Source organism: Lathamus discolor, chromosome 11 (assembly GCF_037157495.1).
Source record: "Lathamus discolor isolate bLatDis1 chromosome 11, bLatDis1.hap1, whole genome shotgun sequence".
In the NCBI taxonomy this organism is placed as follows: Eukaryota; Metazoa; Chordata; class Aves; order Psittaciformes; family Psittacidae; genus Lathamus; species Lathamus discolor.
Window position 1 is genome coordinate 4,192,387 of NC_088894.1, and position 19,602 is coordinate 4,211,988.

The 19,602-nt window shown below is 51.9% G+C and overlaps 1 protein-coding gene across 6 annotated transcripts; it reads right to left on the bottom strand.

The window, feature by feature from the left end:
• Nucleotides 1-840: 840 nt before the first annotated feature.
• On the bottom strand, nucleotides 841-17,929 carry GGT7 (gamma-glutamyltransferase 7). 6 transcript variants are annotated; one of them, XM_065691297.1, is made up of 16 exons: nucleotides 17,722-17,810; nucleotides 15,686-16,109; nucleotides 14,920-15,146; nucleotides 13,840-13,991; nucleotides 12,775-12,889; nucleotides 12,242-12,309; nucleotides 12,035-12,108; nucleotides 11,401-11,594; nucleotides 9,590-9,677; nucleotides 8,785-8,912; nucleotides 6,975-7,063; nucleotides 6,091-6,243; nucleotides 5,439-5,556; nucleotides 4,585-4,722; nucleotides 3,681-3,780; nucleotides 841-2,204 (listed from the first exon to the last, which is right to left on the bottom strand). In XM_065691297.1, the coding sequence occupies exons 2-16, from the start codon at nucleotides 15,750-15,752 to the stop codon at nucleotides 2,041-2,043; spliced, it is 1,875 nt and encodes a 624-aa protein (XP_065547369.1). In that variant the 5' UTR covers nucleotides 15,753-16,109; nucleotides 17,722-17,810; the 3' UTR covers nucleotides 841-2,040. The 6 variants fall into 6 exon arrangements, with proteins under 6 accessions (XP_065547369.1, XP_065547370.1, XP_065547371.1 ...); XM_065691298.1 differs by lacking the exon at nucleotides 17,722-17,810 and adding an exon at nucleotides 16,473-17,696 and having other exon boundaries at nucleotides 15,686-16,348; XM_065691299.1 differs by lacking the exon at nucleotides 17,722-17,810 and adding an exon at nucleotides 15,362-15,516 and having other exon boundaries at nucleotides 15,686-15,738.
• Nucleotides 17,930-19,602: the final 1,673 nt, after the last annotated feature.

Sequence of the window (19,602 nt, forward strand, 5' to 3'; positions counted from 1 at the left end):
AGGAGGAATTTTATCTTTCAAAGTGTTTTGTGAGGTTCCGTGCAAAGTAGTGCAGTGATGATGACTTGACCACCTATTTGTGCAGAGCAAACCTCCATGCCCAAGGGACAGATCACTGCTGTACTGTACCAGAAACCCCCAGATTTCCACCTGTGAGATTCACTGCACAAAACTGCATCCTTCCCTTCCCATGAAACCTGAAGTGGTCTGCTCCAAGACACATGAAGTTTCATGAACATTACAGCTTCGGTCAGTGACCAACTCTAGTGCTGATGACAGAAAGTCAAACAGATTTGATGTCCCTATGGTGAAAAAAGTCTTGTCTTGCCCCACGGGCAGTGTGGTGGTATAGAAGGCAACATCCCAAAGACAACACTGTACTTCCCCATCTCTCAGCTGAGGCCACTGATTCATTTATAACAGAAAATACCATTGATCCCACCTGCTGCCGTGCTCTTTTCACGGGTGGCTGCACTTCAGTGGAGCATAAAAGCATCTCTGTCCTCCCTTGGTGCAACGTGTAGGGCTTCACGTAAGATGCTTTATGATCCTCAGCTGGCAGGTGCAATTAGTCCAGTTATCTGCCACAGTGCTCTGACTGCCCCAAAGCTGCCCATGTCAAACGGCAACGAGTGTCAGGAGGTGTGGTACAAACTGATGGGTGCTATGGGCTCCCTCAGGAGGAGGTATAAGCATCGAATGAGAGACCAAGATAACCATACGCAGACATAGGTACATATATATATATATGCGTTTTCACCATGAAGGAAATAATCAAATTTTAGACCACAGAAAATGATCAAATTCCAGAATTTAGTGCCACTTGTCCCTGACTTGCTAGTAAAAAAAGAAGGAAATGTCCAAATGTGGGATGAACAAAGCAGTTCAGCTGTCAGATGTGGTATTATTTCCTCACTCTATTTCAGACAAGAAATGCAGAAGTATTCTTGCGTTTTGCACTACATGATGTGGACAGAAAATTCTCTCAGTAGTGTTTGGTTCGTACCTTTTCTCTCACTCTCTTGAGCTTTTCCAATAGAGGCACCAGTATCAAAATATGGAGCCAAAGTGCAGGCATGAATTTAGTAAGCAGAAAATCTCAAGCCTCTCCATAGGGATTACACCATTCAGGCTTTCAGGGCAGACTGAGACAAGGCAGTGTAAGGAAAGCCCTGAACCTCTCCAAACTCTCTCCACGTGGCTTTCAGTCCATGGTCTTTTGATTTTTACAGGTCTGTGGAGTACTCACTGCTAAGATGTCTCCAAAACATATCTAAGAGAATTAAGCCCACTACCACTAAGCTTAAAGTCACCATGGAGGAAGCTTGAACCTCTGTAAGAAAAATACTGGGGGGCCTACAAGTTGTTAGATATTGAAAATCACTGCTCTGGTTACAAAATCAGACTGCAGTGAGTCTGCACAGCGACTTGATTCAAAATAGTTACTGCCAAAATTCAAGGTATGCTGGGATGTGAGATAAGGAACTAACACAGGAGGCTGCCTGCTGGTAAAAACCAGCTGGCCCATACAGAGCATTAAAGGACTCCTCAATATTCCAGATACAGGCACCTACAAACACTACATTAGCCTGTATTAATTATGGGCTAAACCACGAGAGGCGAAGAATGACCTTGGGAAAGACAGGGAGATGAAGATGACAATACCATCATCAGATCTTGTTTCCTTCGCTGATGTTGCTCACTAAAATGAAGATGCTGACTAGAATTGGGCTTTTGAAAAGCCTGGTATTATTAGCAAGACTCTGCTGAAAGAAAAGTGTGCTCCTGCACTGCCGTGACACGGACTGGGCTGTTTGCCATCCAAATCATTTAAAAAGAAAAGAAAACAATAAAAGTCAGAGTGCTGTATGTTGGTGCTGCTATAACCCCTCTAGTGCCATCCTGGGTGGGGAGTGCAGAAAGTACTCAGCAGTGTGTGGGGGGCTCCCAGCCCAGGTGCGGAAGGGTTCCTTTCAGAACATGCACATCATGTGGGTTGGTTTGTCTCAGCCTTGTTCAGTGAACGTTGTCTGGGAGGTGCTACAATACCGTGGCTCCGGCAGCATCCACGCTCCTGGGATCCTTCAGGCCAATGATGAAACTGTTGGTTCTCCTGGTCCCATGAACTAGGGAGAGCACTTTGACTTTATCCACTTGATGGCCCCTGGCTACAAGAAGTTCAATGTCTTCTTCAGGAAACCCACCTGTAGGGATTTTGAAAGAGGAGTTTGTAACTAAAACCACTGTTGCCTTTGAAGCAAAGCCTTGTTCTAATCCTGTTGGGATCTGCAGGATGAAGGAAGCTGCCTGGAGCCTCCTCAGAGGGTGTCCCAGATGGGTGAGCATTATCTGACGTGCTGAGTAGCAGCACAGGCTGCTCAGAGCTGGGCAGTGCTCTGTGTGGTGGGGGAAATGAGAGGATCCAGAAGACCCTTTAAAGATGTGGAAGATCCTCCTCTTTGGAAAATGGAAAAAATACATTGTTGGCACCTATTGTAGTTATTCTTCTACAGAACAGGCAGTCCCTGCTCTTAACAGCTTAGTTACAAATCGTAGTATTAACACTTACTAGTCAAAATAAGATGCAAGGCGGTTCAAAACAAACAACAGTAAAACACTGCCAAATGACTGACTTTGTGATAGGCCTTCCAACTTCCCTTTCACATATCTCTTCATCTTCCAGCCATCTACCTTAGGTGGCTGGAAAAGCTTTCCTGGTTTTATGTTGTTTATTTGATGTTTTGTAATTTCTGCATGAATGGAAGTGCCTGAGGACATGAAGCTGGGATGCAGCTGGACAAAGCAGGCACACCACAGTTATTTAAACTATACACACTGCAGATGTGTTTTAACATATATCTTGTTGATGCCAAATGTCCAAACCCACAGATGAGAAACTTCAGGAGGTTTGGATTTCTTTTAATTACACTCTAGTTTCCAAGTCTGGAGGTTACACTTGACAGACCTTTTTAGATGTTCCTCTGAAATAGGAAGGCCTAGAAAATTTGGCTACTTTGTGTGAAATGAGAATGGAATTTCATTTATGGTTGACTCTGGTGAGATATTGGGCTTTTTGAAAAACACCAAATAGACCAAGACTTTTACCAACAAGGACAAGAGCTGGCAGTACAGTCTCCAAAGTGTCAGCTGCACTTCCAGCACTGTTAAACTACAAGCCTTGCCATAAGCTTTGCCTGCTCCCCAGCTGGTGGAGTTAACAGGGACTGGAAAGCAAAAGGATATCATTTATGGCAGTGCAGGAAGATCTGCTGCTAGCTTCCGTACCTGTCTGGGTGAAGCTGTGCTTGCAGTCCTGTTTATTTGGATACCCCCAATGCCACCAGACTGCCAAAAGGTTTTAAGGACAGGACAAGGGTGCCACCAGGAGGTGAGCTGGGACAGAAAAGAGGCTGGGGAGAAGCACCAGAAAGCATTTGGACAGGAGGTGTTGGAGGAGCCAGGGAGCATTCCCAAGACAAGAGGGAGATGCATGGCTCAGCAAGTGCCCCAAGCTTTGAAGAAGCTTGGTTGTTGCTTGTTGTCTTCCCCAAAACCCTCCGCACACCCTGGGTACCCTGGAAGAGGGTGAGTGGTGCCCTGGGCCATCCCACTTCTGCAGCACTGTGCTAAGAAAATCCTGCTCCTTTTCTAAAGACAACCCAGCCAGTGTCCATACTCACTGTCAACCTGCAAGGTGTTGGACTGAAGCTGGGGGTGAAGGCGACCAAGTGACAAACTTTCACTCAGATTCTTGTTAAATGTTAAAACATTTACCAAAACCTGAAAGAGAATAAAAGATCCTCAATCATAAAAATAGTAATGAAAGAGGACAAGCCAACCCCCTGAGCAGCCCCTTAACTGGTGGCTCCAGCATCTGCAGGTGCAGCAGGCAAGGCACATTTTGAACTGTTTACCAAACTGCATGAACTAACGCAGGGCACTGCACATATGAAGAGGCCCTTAAAATATGGGCTGTATATTGCTGGTGGAAACGTGGTAGCTTTTGAGGATTGCATGGGCTTTTTGTCACAGTCTTTCTGCTAAATTAGGAGAGTTGTGTGTCTGGAACATGATGTAATCTCTAAATACGTGTTTGTTGCAGCCAAAAGCTCAGCACGTGACTTCTCCACAAAAAGCATTAGGAAGCGATGGTTGGCTTTAGTTTTGCTGGGAATAATGCCTTCCAAGAGGTAAGGAAAATGGGAGACATTCTTGTTGTGCCTTTCTTTTTAGCAACCCATTGCTGCTGTACACGCAATCAAGCCATTGGCAAGAACTTCACCTCATTACAAATCAGAAATTAGGAGGAGTTGCCCAATTTATAGAAGTGCTGAGCAGGGAGGAATTCAGTTGGGAGTGCACTAAAAGGAGCTTTTCACAGGGAAAAGGGCTTAAAGGGCTGAGAGTCTCCTGCAATTCTCTGAATACAAAATGCTCTTTTTTTCCCCCTAATGATCCTTACGACGAGCTTTGAACAGGTATTAGAATGCCACAAACTATTACAGGTTTTGCCAAGATGCTTTTACTCTACAACTATGAGGTGTAGGAAGGGTGCAAGAGAAGAGGGCCCAGCGCAGCACCGACCTGAACGATGCTGCTCAAGGCTCTGTCCCCGTTGTTGGCTCCCAGACACAGGTATGTCCCACACATCCCCTCGGATGGCCTCACGATGGTGGGCACCAGGAAAGACAAGGGCCGTTTCCGAGGCTGAATGAGATTGTGCTGCAGTTGAAGAAAGGACACACCAAAAATGTTCAACAAGTCAACTAAAGTTTTGCTCAAGCTATGCAGGTTCACTCCTTACTCTTTATGCTGCAGCCAGGATTGCACTTGTGTGTTTTCTCTAGGCTGACATCCTCACTGACATCAATGCTCCCTGATGTTAACAGGATTTGTCCTGTTTCACACCATGTCTCTCTTCCAGAAGGTATATGGAACCATTCACCCATTCTGAAGTACCACCCCAGCAAAGTGGGATGGTTTTACAATACATGGCAAGAAGAAACAACAAGGCAGCACTGGAAGCCACCAGTACTGGTCTGTAATTGTTTCCTTCCCAGACCTGAAGACTTTTTTCTGCTTTCTGTTACTTTTAAACATGCAGAGAGCCAAGTTATAAAAGGAGTCCTGAATTTGAGTCCACAGAAAAGGGTGGCTGCTCTAAATTGCATCTGGACTGCAAGGAAAATAGGTAGATGAGATGCGCAGTGTTGTTTGATACAACTGCGTTATAAATGACAACTGATACACACGAAGCCTTCCATTGACTTTTGTTTCAGGGACTCATATAATGAAAAATTAGGAGCTTTCTACAGACTGTTGTCTCTCAGTTATTAATAAGGCATTAAAGAGCCTCCCTGTTGTGGAGATGAGAATAACATTGAAACAAAACGCAGTACAGACAGCTCAAATAGAGAATGTGACACGTCATTCATTACCGGCCTAGGAATGGAGTGGTTCATTGTTTTATTTTGCCAGGAGAAGTCCAACATCTGGCTGTTCAGGAGGACTCCAGAGGGTGTCATTATCCCACTGCCAAAGGGACGATTCAAAGAACTGAAAAGAAATAGGAAGAAATCTCACCACAGCCCTCCCAGTGGTTTTTGTTCACCTGAAGGCTTTCAGGGCTCCAATTTTCTGTCTCATCTTGGCTTGACAAAGCCAAGTTCAGTAGGTCTTTAGGACTGGCTAGGTGTAAGGAGTGAAAGTCTCAATGTACTCAGGTGCAGGAACCATGTGGGCAATAGCAGCTCTGTCCCTCTCTGTGTTTAATGACTCCCCTCTAGCTGATGGATCTGTCTCCATACTCTCATCAGTCCTCAACTCTGGCCACCACCTCTTCTCCAGGATCAGATTCAGGCCAATCCAGACACATTTCACTGTGAGAGGGCTGCAGGATTACACAGGGCAGAGCAGCACCAGCTCACACATCTCCACCCCATGTTCCCCATTTCTGCTGCTGCAGGACTAACAGGGACACAGCAGACCAAGAGCTCCAGGTCTGGTCCCATCCTGCCCTGCTGAATCTGCTTTCTTCTCCCTGCTCCCACCCTCTGAGCACACTACAGAGGGAAGAAGTAAATCCTTTACCTTACAACTGCAACAATGAAGTCATCAGGTCCCATGACAAGGACCTGGCTAGCAGCAGGTCCACTCTCCATGGAGAACTGAGGCACATGGACATCAGATGAGAAGGACTGGGAGTCATTAACCAGCTGCCACAGGGAATTAGCTTCCGATTTACTTCAGCAGTGAGGGAGAGAGAGAGGAAAGCAAGGAATGAGCTTAGGAAGCTGAGCATCTCCTGGGGTACATCTACCCAGCCACTCGGGGGGCTGGCACTGAGGGCAGGAAGCTCCTCCAGTTCACCCAATGGAAGGAGACAAGAGGACTCAGTCTGCATGAAGAGGCAACTCCATGGAGCTCCCTGCTCTGTCTACAGGGTAAACTCCCCCCTGAAGGACAATGGGTGGCAGCACCCAGCTGAATGCAGTCCCTCAGAAGGAGGGCAAATCCAGCCCAGCTTTGGCCACCAACTGTGGCTAAACCTGGCTCTGAAGTGGGAGTCTGGGCTGAAGCCCCAGGCCTGGCCTCTCCCGCATGTGCTGCAAAGGCACGAAGCCCATGGTGGGAAGGGAGAGCCAGAAACTGCTTGTGTGGTCATGACCACATGGAAAGCTGTTTGTCCAACCTGCTGAGAAGGAATATTAGAGGGGTGAGAAACTGGGAGGAACCCTCAGGATCATGCTGACTCCAGGAAACGTCTGTGTGAGGACATCGCACAATCCGTCCCCAGAGCCCTGTGGCATCAGCTGTGATCCTTGTGGAAGTGTGAACCCTCAAGGACTGACCTGTCCTCAGTAAAACAGGTAAGAAAAATCAGGTTTCCTTGTGCACTCCGAAGAGCAAATCCAGGAATGATATCCAAACTACACACCTTCCCACTGTACCGTGCCCCTTAGCCTCAGACCTACCTCATCATGGTTTCTGCAGCGTGGGTGATGGACACATCATCAGATGGGTCTCCCAGGTTGCTAGCTAGGCTCAGGGCTATTTTTAATGTCTAAATTGAACACAGATAGAAGGAAAGAAAGAAAAAACAGAGAAAAGGAAGAAAAACGTTTAGGTAGCCCTGGAAATATAACTTTTGATACTTCAAACAGGAAGAGGTATCACTGTTGCCTCTGGCCAGAAGCTCTGCTGACACAGCACCACTGTTGAGCAGAAACAAGCTATTCTGCTCACCAGCTGCTACCCATATTCCTAGTTGTAAGTCATCCAAAGTGTGTGAAGAGAAAGCGTTAGTCCCAGCACACTGAAGGGAATGATGGTGTGAAAAGAGGAAAGGGTCTGGTGTCTCATACATGCAGAATCCTGCCTAAGCCAGTCCATTAAAAATGGGGAGATGCAATTTCAAAAGACACAGTTTATCCAGCCCTGGTTTTACAGTGCATAGCCAGAGGACAGCCACAAGAGGAAATGTTCTCTTCAATCTAGCCAGCCTGTGCCTAGCAGAAATGTACTCGACTTTCAGCTTGCAGCTCATGCCATTGTCATTCAAGATTCAAGACAGTACCCTGCAGGTCACTAGCTATACGTGACTTCTGCTTTCGTATGTGCCACACATCAACAACTTCTCCTGAAGCATCAACATTTATCTTCTGACGTACAGTGTAGAATATGATTAACTTCTGGAGAAGGTGCCTTTTCCATGAAACAGCCTCCTGACCACCATGCCATGCAGAGGATGTACAAGAGGCTTGGTGGCCAAGGAAGAGCTCCACTGAAATAAGCAGATCACGTTCACTCCATAGGCACAGGTTAAGGACATCTCGGACTGTCTGAATCTCAGTGTTCAGACATGTGGTCCCCAGTAATCACGGTTACACATCTTCTGAAGTCACTGCCCTTTATCTGGAGGTTGCTGTCCCTCAGCTGGGTAACCAGGGCGCAAAATTCTTGGCCTGGTGCAAATGCAGAGCACACAGATTCATTCAAAGCTTCTAGAATATAACTCAAAAATAACTTGCGTGAGTCAACCTTCTCTGCCTCTGCACAGGCAGTTACAGCATGTAACACCTCCAGTTGTTGCATTGTTGCTGAGAGGCAGTAACTTCCGAGCACCTGCCTGCTACAAGGATGTGGTTCCATCCTTGCTTAAAATTCCCAGCTCACAAGACCCAGCTCTGGATCAGTTAAGCATCTAAGAACACAACTCTGCTTACAGAGCAGGAAACGGAGCACTTGCTTGACTTCCTGGGAAGCTGCAACGGTTTGATACGGCTGACAGCCCTAAAACCTGGAAAAATCATGATCTGGACCACTGAGATCATGAGGTAGGCTAAAATGTAAAGATTTAAAAGATACATAGAGTGTTGGATCAGTTTTCCTTGTCATCACCACACTGCTGACACCCTGAAGAGACCCAGCAGTGCTCTGGTATGGCCAGGGCCACTGGAGATAGGAGGTGGAGGAAACAGATGGGATCAGGCTCAGCTGCTGCAGGGCCATTCTGAAGAGATGACTGCGCACAAGAGAGGGGCAAAAGCCACAGTTTGTTCTTCTGGAAAAGCTCTGCATAAGCAAGAAAGAGCTCAGCTGAGGAGGAGGCTCCAGTGTCTGCACCTACCTGAGGCAGCAGCACAGCTCAGATTTACACCTTAGCAGTCTATTTGCTCATTCTCCTCTGGGAATTACCTACAAACATTTTTGTACAACCAAGGAATAAATCAATTATTCTCTAGCAGCACAAGGAATTCAGCCAAACGTCGAACCTTCTCCTACCTCTGCCATCCAGTGCAAGATATTCCCCCTGGGTACTTGACTGGTTATGTTAAAGCCCTCAAGGATGTTCAGTGCTGTGATCAGTGCAGGACCTGCATGTGGAGGTGGCGGACTGAAAACAAGATGACCTGTGACAGGAAAAGGAGAGGAATGAAGCTGCTTTAGTCAGATACTGCCCAGTGATAACTTTCCCACAAGCTAGTGTGCTTGAGGACAGGGAAATCTTTCCAGATTTGAGGGGAAATGATGGAAAGCAATATGATTTGAGAAGCATTTCCCAAACCACTCTTGTTGTAGCTTTCTGTTTCTTCATGATGGATGAAGGAAGACCAAATTGGGATGCTTTTTTAGATCTGAAATTCAGTTCTTGCTGGTTGGCTGCTTGGTTTCTGAACCATAGTATGGAAGAATGGAGGTAAAATGGGTTTGCAATGTTACAGCTTTAAGGAGAGTAGGGATTTCTAGAAAAGAATGACAACTTTGGGAACTGCCTTCAGACACAGCCACTAGCCTTTGGTCCAGCTTCCATCTAGACACTGCATCCATATATGATCATGTTGCATCTTTACACTCTAACAGTATCAAGATACCATTGGTCTCTATCAAGGAAAACCAGGCTCATTTCAAAGTAATGAAAACCTCCTGAGCTGCCTAAGACCATCAGTGTCAGCAGGCAAGAACAGGAAACTCCCTGCAGGGCTTTTCTGTAGGGGCCTCAGTGCCTCTGTTTAAACACTGTCACCACCTCTTGCCAGATGAAGCAAACTTGTATCTGGAGTTGCATGGCCATGGGTCAGGTGTGTACCTCGATAGACTGTGTGGACGGGATTCTCCACTGTGACACTGTAATTGCTGAAGTCTTCCTCCACCAAGACTCCTCCATAGCTGTGGACCTGCACAGGAGAGCAAAGCAGAGCACACTGAGAAAGCTGGGCCCAGGCTTTCTGTGTTCCTTGTGCTGGCCCAGGTGAAAGCCTGTTCTGCCAACAGAACAATGGGCCAACTCTTTCCTTCCACCCAGGAGAAGCCACACAACCTGTGAGAGGTTCTGCTGGGGTGAGTTGCTGCTATGAGTCCTCTGGATTTCCATCCAGAAATGGGCAAGAACAAAGAACCTGTGCGTGCTCTGGTTTCTAAACTAGGCAGCTAACTTGGCAAGAAAAGTCCTTCTCTGGCAGAAATGGGTGAATCACTGGTGCAGGAAAGCCAATACAAGGGGTTGGAACTTGCTGATCTTTAAGGTCCTTCCCAACCCAAACCATTCTACGATTCTATGTTGTGGGGGACAACACATCAAACCACTCCAAAGCTGCAAAGTAAGATGTATCCCCTACTTGGGATCCCTGCCTGCTTCCTAAAGCAGTCCCAGAGAACAGGCCAGATTGAACCCAAGGCTCCATGGAGCTCGGACAGTGGAAAAGCAGCAAAGCGGCAGGGAATGGAGCAAGAAAAGCCTGATGACACAGAAAGGGGAGAAGCTCTGGTCAGCCACACACTGCAGACACCATCTCAAATTCCCCAGAGAGCACATTCTTGAACCAGTGCCTTCCTGCCACAGGATGGAAACAAAGGGCAGGGTGTTTTGGAGCTTTACTTGATTTCACCACATCAATGCCCTCCCTTTCCTGGAGCAATGAACACTGTGGGAAGCCAGCACTTTGCTCTGCTCTGCAACCAAAGCTGGAATTGTGCACCTGATCCTAGAGATGGCCAGGGACTTCAGTGTTCAACCCTGGGTCTTCCTCCTCCACAGAGAGTTTGTGCTTCCCTGCAGCATCCTTCAGTCAGTGGAATAGGGTGATAAAGCAGGCTTTAGCTGTGGGGATGCACCATGAGCTTGGTGCATTCCTGGTTTCCATTCCACTTTTCCCATTCCTGGTTCTTCACCTCTGCTGTGGTCCAGGTGAACCACAGGAAATTTCCAGACAGGAAGCTCACAAATATCCAAGGCCTGCACTGAACGAACCCATTAAAGATTATTGACATGTTGAACGTGCATCACTTGAAGCACACTGGTAGGGACAACGGGTGCCACTCACCACCCTGACTGCAACTCTACAGGTATGAAAGTTGTTTGGGTTTGTTTTACCAGAGTAAGTACTTGGTTGCTGCTATTTTTCCAAGAGCACCTCTAACAAGAGGAGTTAAACTGGGGCCAGCCCAAGTGGGACCAAGGCCGGCTGATGCTCTGCTCACAAGACTCACAGTTTTCTTTTTAAACCATATTCTTGGAGTTTGTACCTTACATCCCATTAACAAACATTTGCTTCTCAACCATGGGGCACCCCTCATTATGGGGAAAAGGCTAAAACCAGCCTAAAAAGGCTAAAACCCCCAAAATAGCCCAGAGGGGGCTTGAAACTGAGACATCTTTTTTCTTTCAAAAATCAGTCTGTCTTGGTTATAGAGGAAATAGAGGTTTCATTCTGGGCTGTGGAAGTGACCCGTGTGCCTCTTAGACCACTGCAGTGGCAGGAGCAGGAAAGGAAAAGGAGGCTCCACACCTTAGTCCCAGTCATTGTGCTGACACTTGGCTACGGCCTATCACTAGGTTGTCACCTTGACCCAGGCTGTGCTGTGTGGTCTGGGGCAGAGGCAGGGGCAAACACGGCTCACCTCGGAGATTATCTCCTGGGTCAAGTTCCCACTGTAGAAAGCGGACACCCCTTCTGCTCCCAGCAGCTCCAAGACGGCAGCGAGGTCCAGGCGCCTGACGAACATCCCAGGCAGCAGGGGCTGCCCATCCGGCAGGAAGATCTCCCGGAACTTGTCAGAGTAGTTCAGGTCCTTCAGTTCACTTACGGCTTTGGCTGCAGGTGAGAAGGGGAAGGACATCCAGAAAAGGCAGAGTGCAGAGGTGCACAGGGGACTTTGCCTGATGGACACGCTGGAGACTCGCTGCTGCTCTTGCCCTGTTTCACGACTAGAGGGAGGCTGGATCATGCACCCATTAGAGCTGGGAAGGATACTCAAAGAAACCCAGTGCACTTCCTGGCGGTCCCTGGGCAGCTGCCCAACACAGACTGCTCTGACCTGACCCCAACCAGCCCTAGGAAAGGGCTCCAGTTTTGCTTCTGCCAAACTCTCCCTTGCAGACCATAGCTCCCAACACCATCCATCTCCAGGTCCAAGCAGCTGTGATTTCCCCTGAATAGCCATCTACATCCCCAGCTGCCTTGCACCCAAGAGCAGTGGCCAGTGTGCTCCCCTGTGCTGAGCAGCCACCCTTGGCTCCCCCTTAGATACTCACCCAAATCATGCGTGACATTAAACCCATCCTGGGCGACAGCAGCCACAAGACCCAGTAGCTTGGACCATGGGAGTCTGCCAAAGGAGAAAGGACAAAGAACAGGGTCTGATGACAAGGGCTTGTGTGCTTCCAGCTCCCCCACAGGGACCCCAGGGCACAGCCTGTGCAGCACGAGGACAGCCCTCCCCAGCCAGCCTCATGTCTTACCTCCCGTGTAACTGGTGTGCCTGGTGCATTCCTTGTAGCATGCCTGGCACCCCGACGAGCAGCCCTGGCTGTTCAATGGGAAAGACAAAAAGGAAGAATAATCTCCTTTCCACGAGGACATGGTCCCCAGTTGCAAGTCAAGGAGACACAATTCATGTTGACATTGGGAGTGTCTGCATGGTCTTTAGGATTGGGGAAGAGGTCTGTAGCAGCACAGCAAATTACGGAATGAAAGTTTTTAGAAGGAAAGAGGCAAATTCAGTCCTGGTTTCAACCCAGTTTGGAGAAACAATTCAGCAGAATGACATGGGATGGTGCTCCTTCCTGGGACGCTTGTTCTCCCAGCTCCCCATTGCTGAGGGACATGCTAAAGAAGCATTTTCCCTAGACTCTCCATGTCTATAGGACCTGGGATCTATCAGAATCTTTGCCCGTCATCTCCCCATTGGCCTAAGAGTAGCAGAGAGAGGAGAGCTGAAGACATCAGCCAGCTACAGCCCTACAGGGTCTGGCCACGGGACACCAGTCCTCACCTTGGTGTCTTTCTGCAGGTCCTCTTCCAGCGGGATGCCCAGGGGAGCCACCTCACGGAAGTCGATCACCCAGCTCCTGTTCTTCCTGATGTCATGGACCAGCATCACCCCACCCCTGCAGCGAGATGGGGGTCACGGCACAGCACTGGCTGTCCTTGCAATAGGACAAAGCCAAAATGAGGGGCACGGGTGCCTCTAGGGCTGGGGCCAGTCCCAGTGTGATGGGGCCACTGTAGCAGGTCACCAGCCTCAGCAGCAACCCAGGGCTGGGCAGGGGTGCTGGGGAATGCTGCTGCCCTTCCCCAGGGAGCAGTTCAGGACAACACAGCCAGGGCTGGTGCAGGAAGCAGGCAGCCCCCATGCTGAGCATGCAGCAAGGCTGGATCAGTCCCTGCCAGACTGGCCAGAGGGCTCCTGGCTCTGTTCTACTGCCAGGCTGCAACTATCTGGGATTTTCTTTCTTAATCCAAGCAGTTTTGCAACAAACCAGGGTTTTGGTTTACAACAGCAATCAGTGGCGCAGCCTGGAGAAGCTATCAGATGGCAGTGCTTTATGCAATGCTCCTGAGACCTCCTGCAGAGCTGAGAGCACCAGGCTCATGCGGATGCCACCCTGGGAATAAGAGCCGGGATGAGGCCACCCCTCACCACCACACCTCCTATGGCTGCTGCTCAGAGCCAGGCTCGGATCCTAGCCTCCTGCTGCAGCAGGAACAGAGCTGGTGGAGGGAAGCACTCAGTCACTGAAAGCATTGGGACTGAGCCCGGGTGTTGCAAGCTCCCGGCACACTCACACTGGCACTTGGCAGCCTGTGGGCACTTTTTCAACCCTCCTGAGCCTGATACTTGTTTTATCTGCCACTATGGCAGATGCAGCTTTTCCCTCCCTGGCTGTCTCTGTCCCTTGCTGTTAACTGGGCGCACAGGACCGGTGCCACCACCTGATGTCAGAGACGTGGTCCCACGTGTTGGTACTTGGGCCACCATGAAGGCAACTCTCAACTGGTGGGGAACCCACGTGCTTGAGGACAACCACAGGCACAGGAGTGAGGGACCAGCACTTACCCACCAATCCCTGACGTGTGGGGGTTCACGACTCCCGCGCAGAGGGCTGAGGCGATGGCTGCATCTACTGAGGAGCCCTGCGTGTTGAGCACCTCTATGCCCAGCGCCGTGCAGCGCGCAGCGTCCGTCACCACGGCACCACGGTGGAATATCTGCCAGGAGAGGAGAGCTGTGCCTGGGCAGGGGAGCTGGGACACCCAGATCTTCAGCTGCGACCTGAAGCCTGAGGCCAGCGCCACAGCTGTGGCTGATGTGCATTTCAAGGTGCCTCCAAATGCCAGTGGGAGTAATGTATCCCTTGGCACGTCCCCGCACCGGCTGTGGACATCAGCTCAGCCAGCTTTCAACAGTCGTGCTAACCTGGTAGGCCATATCCCACCCTATCCTCCACAACTGCAGAGCAGGGCTGGGCTAATCCTCAAGAGCAGTAGGTGACAGTGTGCTGTCAGTGCATTGCAGCAGCGCGGTCACTGGAAACAGGAATACAGGTGCAAAGAATGCAGCATCCCCCCCATACCACAGCTTGTTCTCATTCTTTGCTGGTGCCAGCACCAGGGTTAATGCAATCACAGGTATGACCCCATGGCCATGCTGCCTTTGCTCTGCAATCTAGCACTGGTCTGTGGGACAGATCAGCAGGAGGTTCCTCTCTGTTTTCAGCTATTCCCCTGCTTGGTCCTGGATGGATCCTTCCAGAGGTGAGCCTGGACATACAGATCCATAAAACTCTCTCCAAGTGCAGATATATGAAAGATGCCTTCTGCTTAACTGGGGATTGCTTTCAGTGAGCATCCACATCTGGCTCAAACCACAGCTGGAGCCACAGCAGCGGGGCTGCCTGGTTCCCCCTGGCAGCACCCCCAGACCTGCCAGGCACAGCCTGGGGCAGGCACTAAGAGCCCCACTTGCCTCTCCAAGCACAACCCTCAGCCACAGCAAAAACCTTTCAAGACAGTTTGGGGTCGGATTGCAGAGTCAGCACCCAGGGGCTCACCTAAACTGCTGGCAAGGAGAAAAGTTAGGGAGCTTCCCCTGTTTCCAGAGACAAAGCCCGACCACAAAGCCACTGCTCTGTCTTACCTGAGGGTCCCCAAAGTAGATCTGCATGATGAGGGCCACCGTGACACCTGTGGCGAAGGTCAGGCAGGCGGTGATGATGACGGTCAGTCCGTCCTGCCGGCAGCTGCAGTCTCCAGAGAAAGGGTCCTTGCTGGTCTCCTGGAGAGGAGACACGTCCTGGCTTCCCATCTCGGATGAGGATGAGGGCAGGCGCTGGAGCCGCGCAGACTTCAGGAAGGAGTCCGGGTCTTTGTGGGCAGCAGGGAGAAAACAAGCGTTAGTTGTTGAGAAACACAGAGCTCTTATTGCAGTGTTTACCCAGCACTAAGATTACACCGTGCCCCTTCCAGCAAGGCTATTACCTTCCCTATTGATCCCAGCTCTCAAGAGACTTTCTGGCTCAGATGCTGCTTTAGGTCATTTTACTGATCCCTTCCTTTAGCTCTAGTTATTCCAAACTGACCTCCCTGGAGATTAAGAGGGACAAACTCCCCCTGAATTTTGCTCCATTTCAGTCCATTCATCAGTCTTCAGTGATGGGCACACAGTTACTGCTCCGTTTGGAGGGACGCTTAACACAGCACTGACTTGCAAACAGGTCTCTGAAATGCAGCAATACTGCAGAAGAGGAGATCAAGACATTCAAAAGAAAACCCAGCAGCCTTATTTGGAGCTATGCTTGAGCTAAAGCACCTGAGCAGGACAGAGGTGAAGCAAAACACACGGCCTGAGCGCAGGAAATAAATACCTCTGCTGAAGAAGAAGGGGAGGGCAGGGAGGAGCAAACCTGCAAACCGGAGAGCTCGGGGTGTCCACCCGCTCTGACGGCAGGGAAGGCTCTGCTTTAATTTCATGCTTCCTCCAGCTGATGAGGCCCACTCTGGAATCAAGTTGCTCGCAGCTCCAAGAAGGCAAAGGCAATGGGGCAGGGTTTGCTGGGCATCCACCCGACAGCGAACAATGCTCGGCAGGATGGGAAAGTGTCTCTTTTACTTGAAAAGATGCCTTGAATCTCAGCTGCTGCCTTCGTGGCAGGGAAGGTGCTGGCTGAGCGTGCCCTGCCTGTGCATGGAGCTGCTGGGCACGTGGAGCAGGGACCTGCCCTGCTGGGCACCAAATGTAACCAAGCAGCTCAGGGCATCACCCAGAGCTCCTGGATCAATTCTCTGGGTCCTGCCAAGAGCCAGTGGTGTCTGCAGTGCCCTGAACATCTGTGGTGGGAAGAAGAGCAAGAGGAACACTGAGTGGAAAAGACAGGAAACATCCGCACAGGGGATGTTTCCTGGCTTTGGGTTAGGGGAGCAGGAAACCCTGCACCCCCATCACCCTACCATGCTGAGGCAGCCCTGTTCTTGCCAGGACATTACAGAGACCTTTGGGGTGCAGCTCTCCTGGGCCAGGCAGGGAGATAGTTTTAATTTCAGTGATGTTGCAAGCAGTATCAAATCCCCTGCAGCCAGGGAATCCCCTCACAGTGAATTTAGTCTCATTCATGCTGCAGTGATTTAGGAGCATGACTGGGAAAGGCTCAGCTTCCCCAAACCGCGCCTCCGAGTACGCACAGAGCCCCTCACCGGCACATCTGATCCAAGTGAGCCGGGCAGAGTGGGAGGCCTGGCTGGGGGTGATGAGCTGGGGTGCCACTGGTGGGGGACCACGACTGGCCTGGCATGGGGTGCCACGGGGGAGGGATGTCACGTACAGCCCCTGGCACCCTTGGTGGCTGCAGAAGCAACGAGGAGTGAGCTGAGCTCCACCACGCAACCCCTCCAGGACCCTGCCCCACTGCTCTGCTCCCTCAGCACTGTGACAGCCCAGAGCAGCACGAGGGGACATGAACATCCAGGGAGCAACCACAGGAGAGGACTCTCCCACCCATGCAAAAGTCCCTTCGTTCTTGTGGCCCTGGGCAAGCCACTCATCTCTGTGACCACTGGTGCTGCATGGGGACAACAGGGAGGTCGTCTGGGGTCAGGACTGATGGAAAGCAGTCAGCCAGGAGCAGGCTCTGGCAGGCACCGCGATGTGGGACTGCTCAGTCCCTCGGGGGGCTCTGGCCCCATCACGGACTGCACAACGGGAGCTTCCTCCTTTCCTCTTCTGGGCGGCAGAAACCAAAGGTCTGGGTTCCCTCCCTGCTGGTCCCACTGGTGGTTACCATGTCATGAAGAAGCACGGCCGGCTTCTGCCATGTGCACACAGCGTCAATGAACACGAGTTTCCACACGGCCGGAGAGCAGCAGCTCCAGCAGCCACCTGCACAGCCCAGCCACACCAGACCCTGCCCGTGCTGCACATGAGAGAGCCCTTGTGCTTTTCAAAGAGCTGTTCCTGCAGAGCTGCATGCGCGGCTTCACCCAGCAGCACCCGGCGGCGCGGGGTAAGAACGGGCACCGGGAGCTTCACCCAGTGCCACAGGGTGGAGGACACGGGATGCATGGGGCCGGCTCAGACACGGGGTTTGGGGTCAGTGAGGCAGAGACCTGCCCGTGGGTCATGGAGCAGGGCGCGAAGGGCAGCGCTGCTCGGAGAAACACGGCCTGTGGACAGAACCGCTTCCCTGCACTGAGAAGGCAGCGATGGACTCAAACCAGGCAGAGGGCTCGGCCCAGGACCACGGCACCACCGGCGCTGCCGGAGCCGCGCTCCCGGCAGCAGGGATGCTCTGTGCACCGAGGGGCCGGGGGCACGCGAGGCCTTGGGAGCCCGGGACAGGGAGCCCCGCGGGCGGCCCGTGGGCAGGCAGGGGCCGCGGGCGGAGCGGAGCCCCAGGGGGGCCGGGGGCATGCGGGGCCGCGGGCGGGCTCGGCCGCCGCCCCTCACCCGTGTCCTGCTCGCCCAGGAACGCGTCCTCCTCCTTCCGTGCGCGGAGGCCGCCCTCGGCCGCGCCGCCCGCCTCCTCCTCGGGCAGGCGGGGGAAGCTGGTGATGCTCATGTAGTCCACGGGCGAGCCGGCGGCCAGGGCCCGCTGCCGGCCTGCCCCCGCCTCGGCCGCCGCCGGCACCGCCATGGCCGCCGCCACCGCCGCCGCCGGAAGGGGCCGGGCCGGGCCCGCAGCTCCGCCCCGCGGCTGGCGCTGAGGGGCGAGGCCGAGGCCCCGCGGGGCCGGCGCAGGCCGGAGGAACCGCGGGGTCGCCGTGAGCCGCTGCCCCGCGGAGCGAGCGCCGAGGGCGGCTCAGCCGGGTGGAGCCCCGCGGGTCCGAGCGCCGTGCGCTGGGACAGAGCCGGGCCGGGGAGCCAGCGCTGGCCGCGCTCGGAGCGGGGGCTCACGCCAGGCCCTGCCAGCGAGCATCACTCGCTGCCGTTTCACCGGCTGCCATGTGCAGTGAGTGCGTCCAGCACCCAGCGGGACGCCGTCAGCGAGAGGCACTGCGGCCTTGCCACGGAGCAGCCTGGCGTGTCCCCTCTGCTGGGCAGCTTGGCCCCCCTTCCAGCGTGGATCCCTTGTGCACCGTCTGCCCTTATGGCAAGTTCTGATTGAAATACACCCACCAAGGGAGTCCTGGTTTGCAGGGGCAGTTCTGAAGCCAAGCTGCCGGAAGCATTTCATTTCTTACCCCTCCCTGCTCCTTTCCGAGGCTGACCTAAAACCCACAGTAAAATCCCTGGGAGGTGGAAGAAATTTTCTTTGGGGATGAACAAAACCCCTCAGGTTTGTGCACGTTACCCCCCCTGCACTGACATTGGCCTCTCCCGCTCAGCTTGGCACGGGCGCTTGGCTGCCAGATCCAAAAACCTCATCCTCTGCCCTGCTGTATCCTGGACATCTGCTGTGATGGGAGTTGGAGCGTGTTCAGTACCGGGCTTTTTGGCTCTGGTGAAGTCACCTGAGAGGTACACGTCCTACTTTCTAACCCTCACTTGAGCCAGGTAATGTCCCCTGCTTCTCCTCCTGTGAGCAGCACCACCAGCTCATACAGCTTCATGTTCCGCTGGACCATCCCTGTATCAGTCCCCCAAGTTTCTGCAAACCCCCCTTGTTTTGTTGTGCTCATCACTCTTGAGATGTTCAGCTCCACTCTATGGGCTGCCTCCAACGAAATTAACCTCATTTCTTTGGAGGCAGATGCCATAGCTTTAGTTCTCTTGGTGCTCAGCACTGCGGATACATGCTTCCCTAGCCATGAGGCACTCCCTAAAACAGAAACCTCAAGAGATTAAAAGCTGGCAGCTATCACTAACTTACCAGGAACCTTGAGGAGATCCAGAGACCAAGTATGTTCCACACAGTCATGATCCTTCTCAACTCAGGTTCTGCCTCAGCTTCCAGCCACTAGAACTGTAAAGACCAAGGAACTCGGCTGTTGGGACTGCAGACAAGCAAGGAATAAAGCCAAGGGGCAGGTAAGCAACACTCTCATTCTGCACGGTTTACAGCAGTGCTTGAAGCCCTGCTCCAGACCAGACGTGGGCCCTCTGCAGCACAGCAGTGGCTCTGCCAGGGTTGCTTGTCACAGGGCACAAACAGCTGCCGAAGGAGCAGGACAGCTTAGAGGCAACACTTGGCTTAACCTGCTTAATCAGCCACTAAAGCATAGGTCTAAGCGTTAGCAACTACTCCGACTACGAATGCTTCTGGCCCCTTCTAGAAGTGCACGACTCAAGCCTGCAGCACAGGAGACCTGAGAATCCCAAATTGCTGCTGGTTTATTCGCCAAAAACCAAACTCTTAAAAGAATCCCCCACTCCCACCATTCTACACAG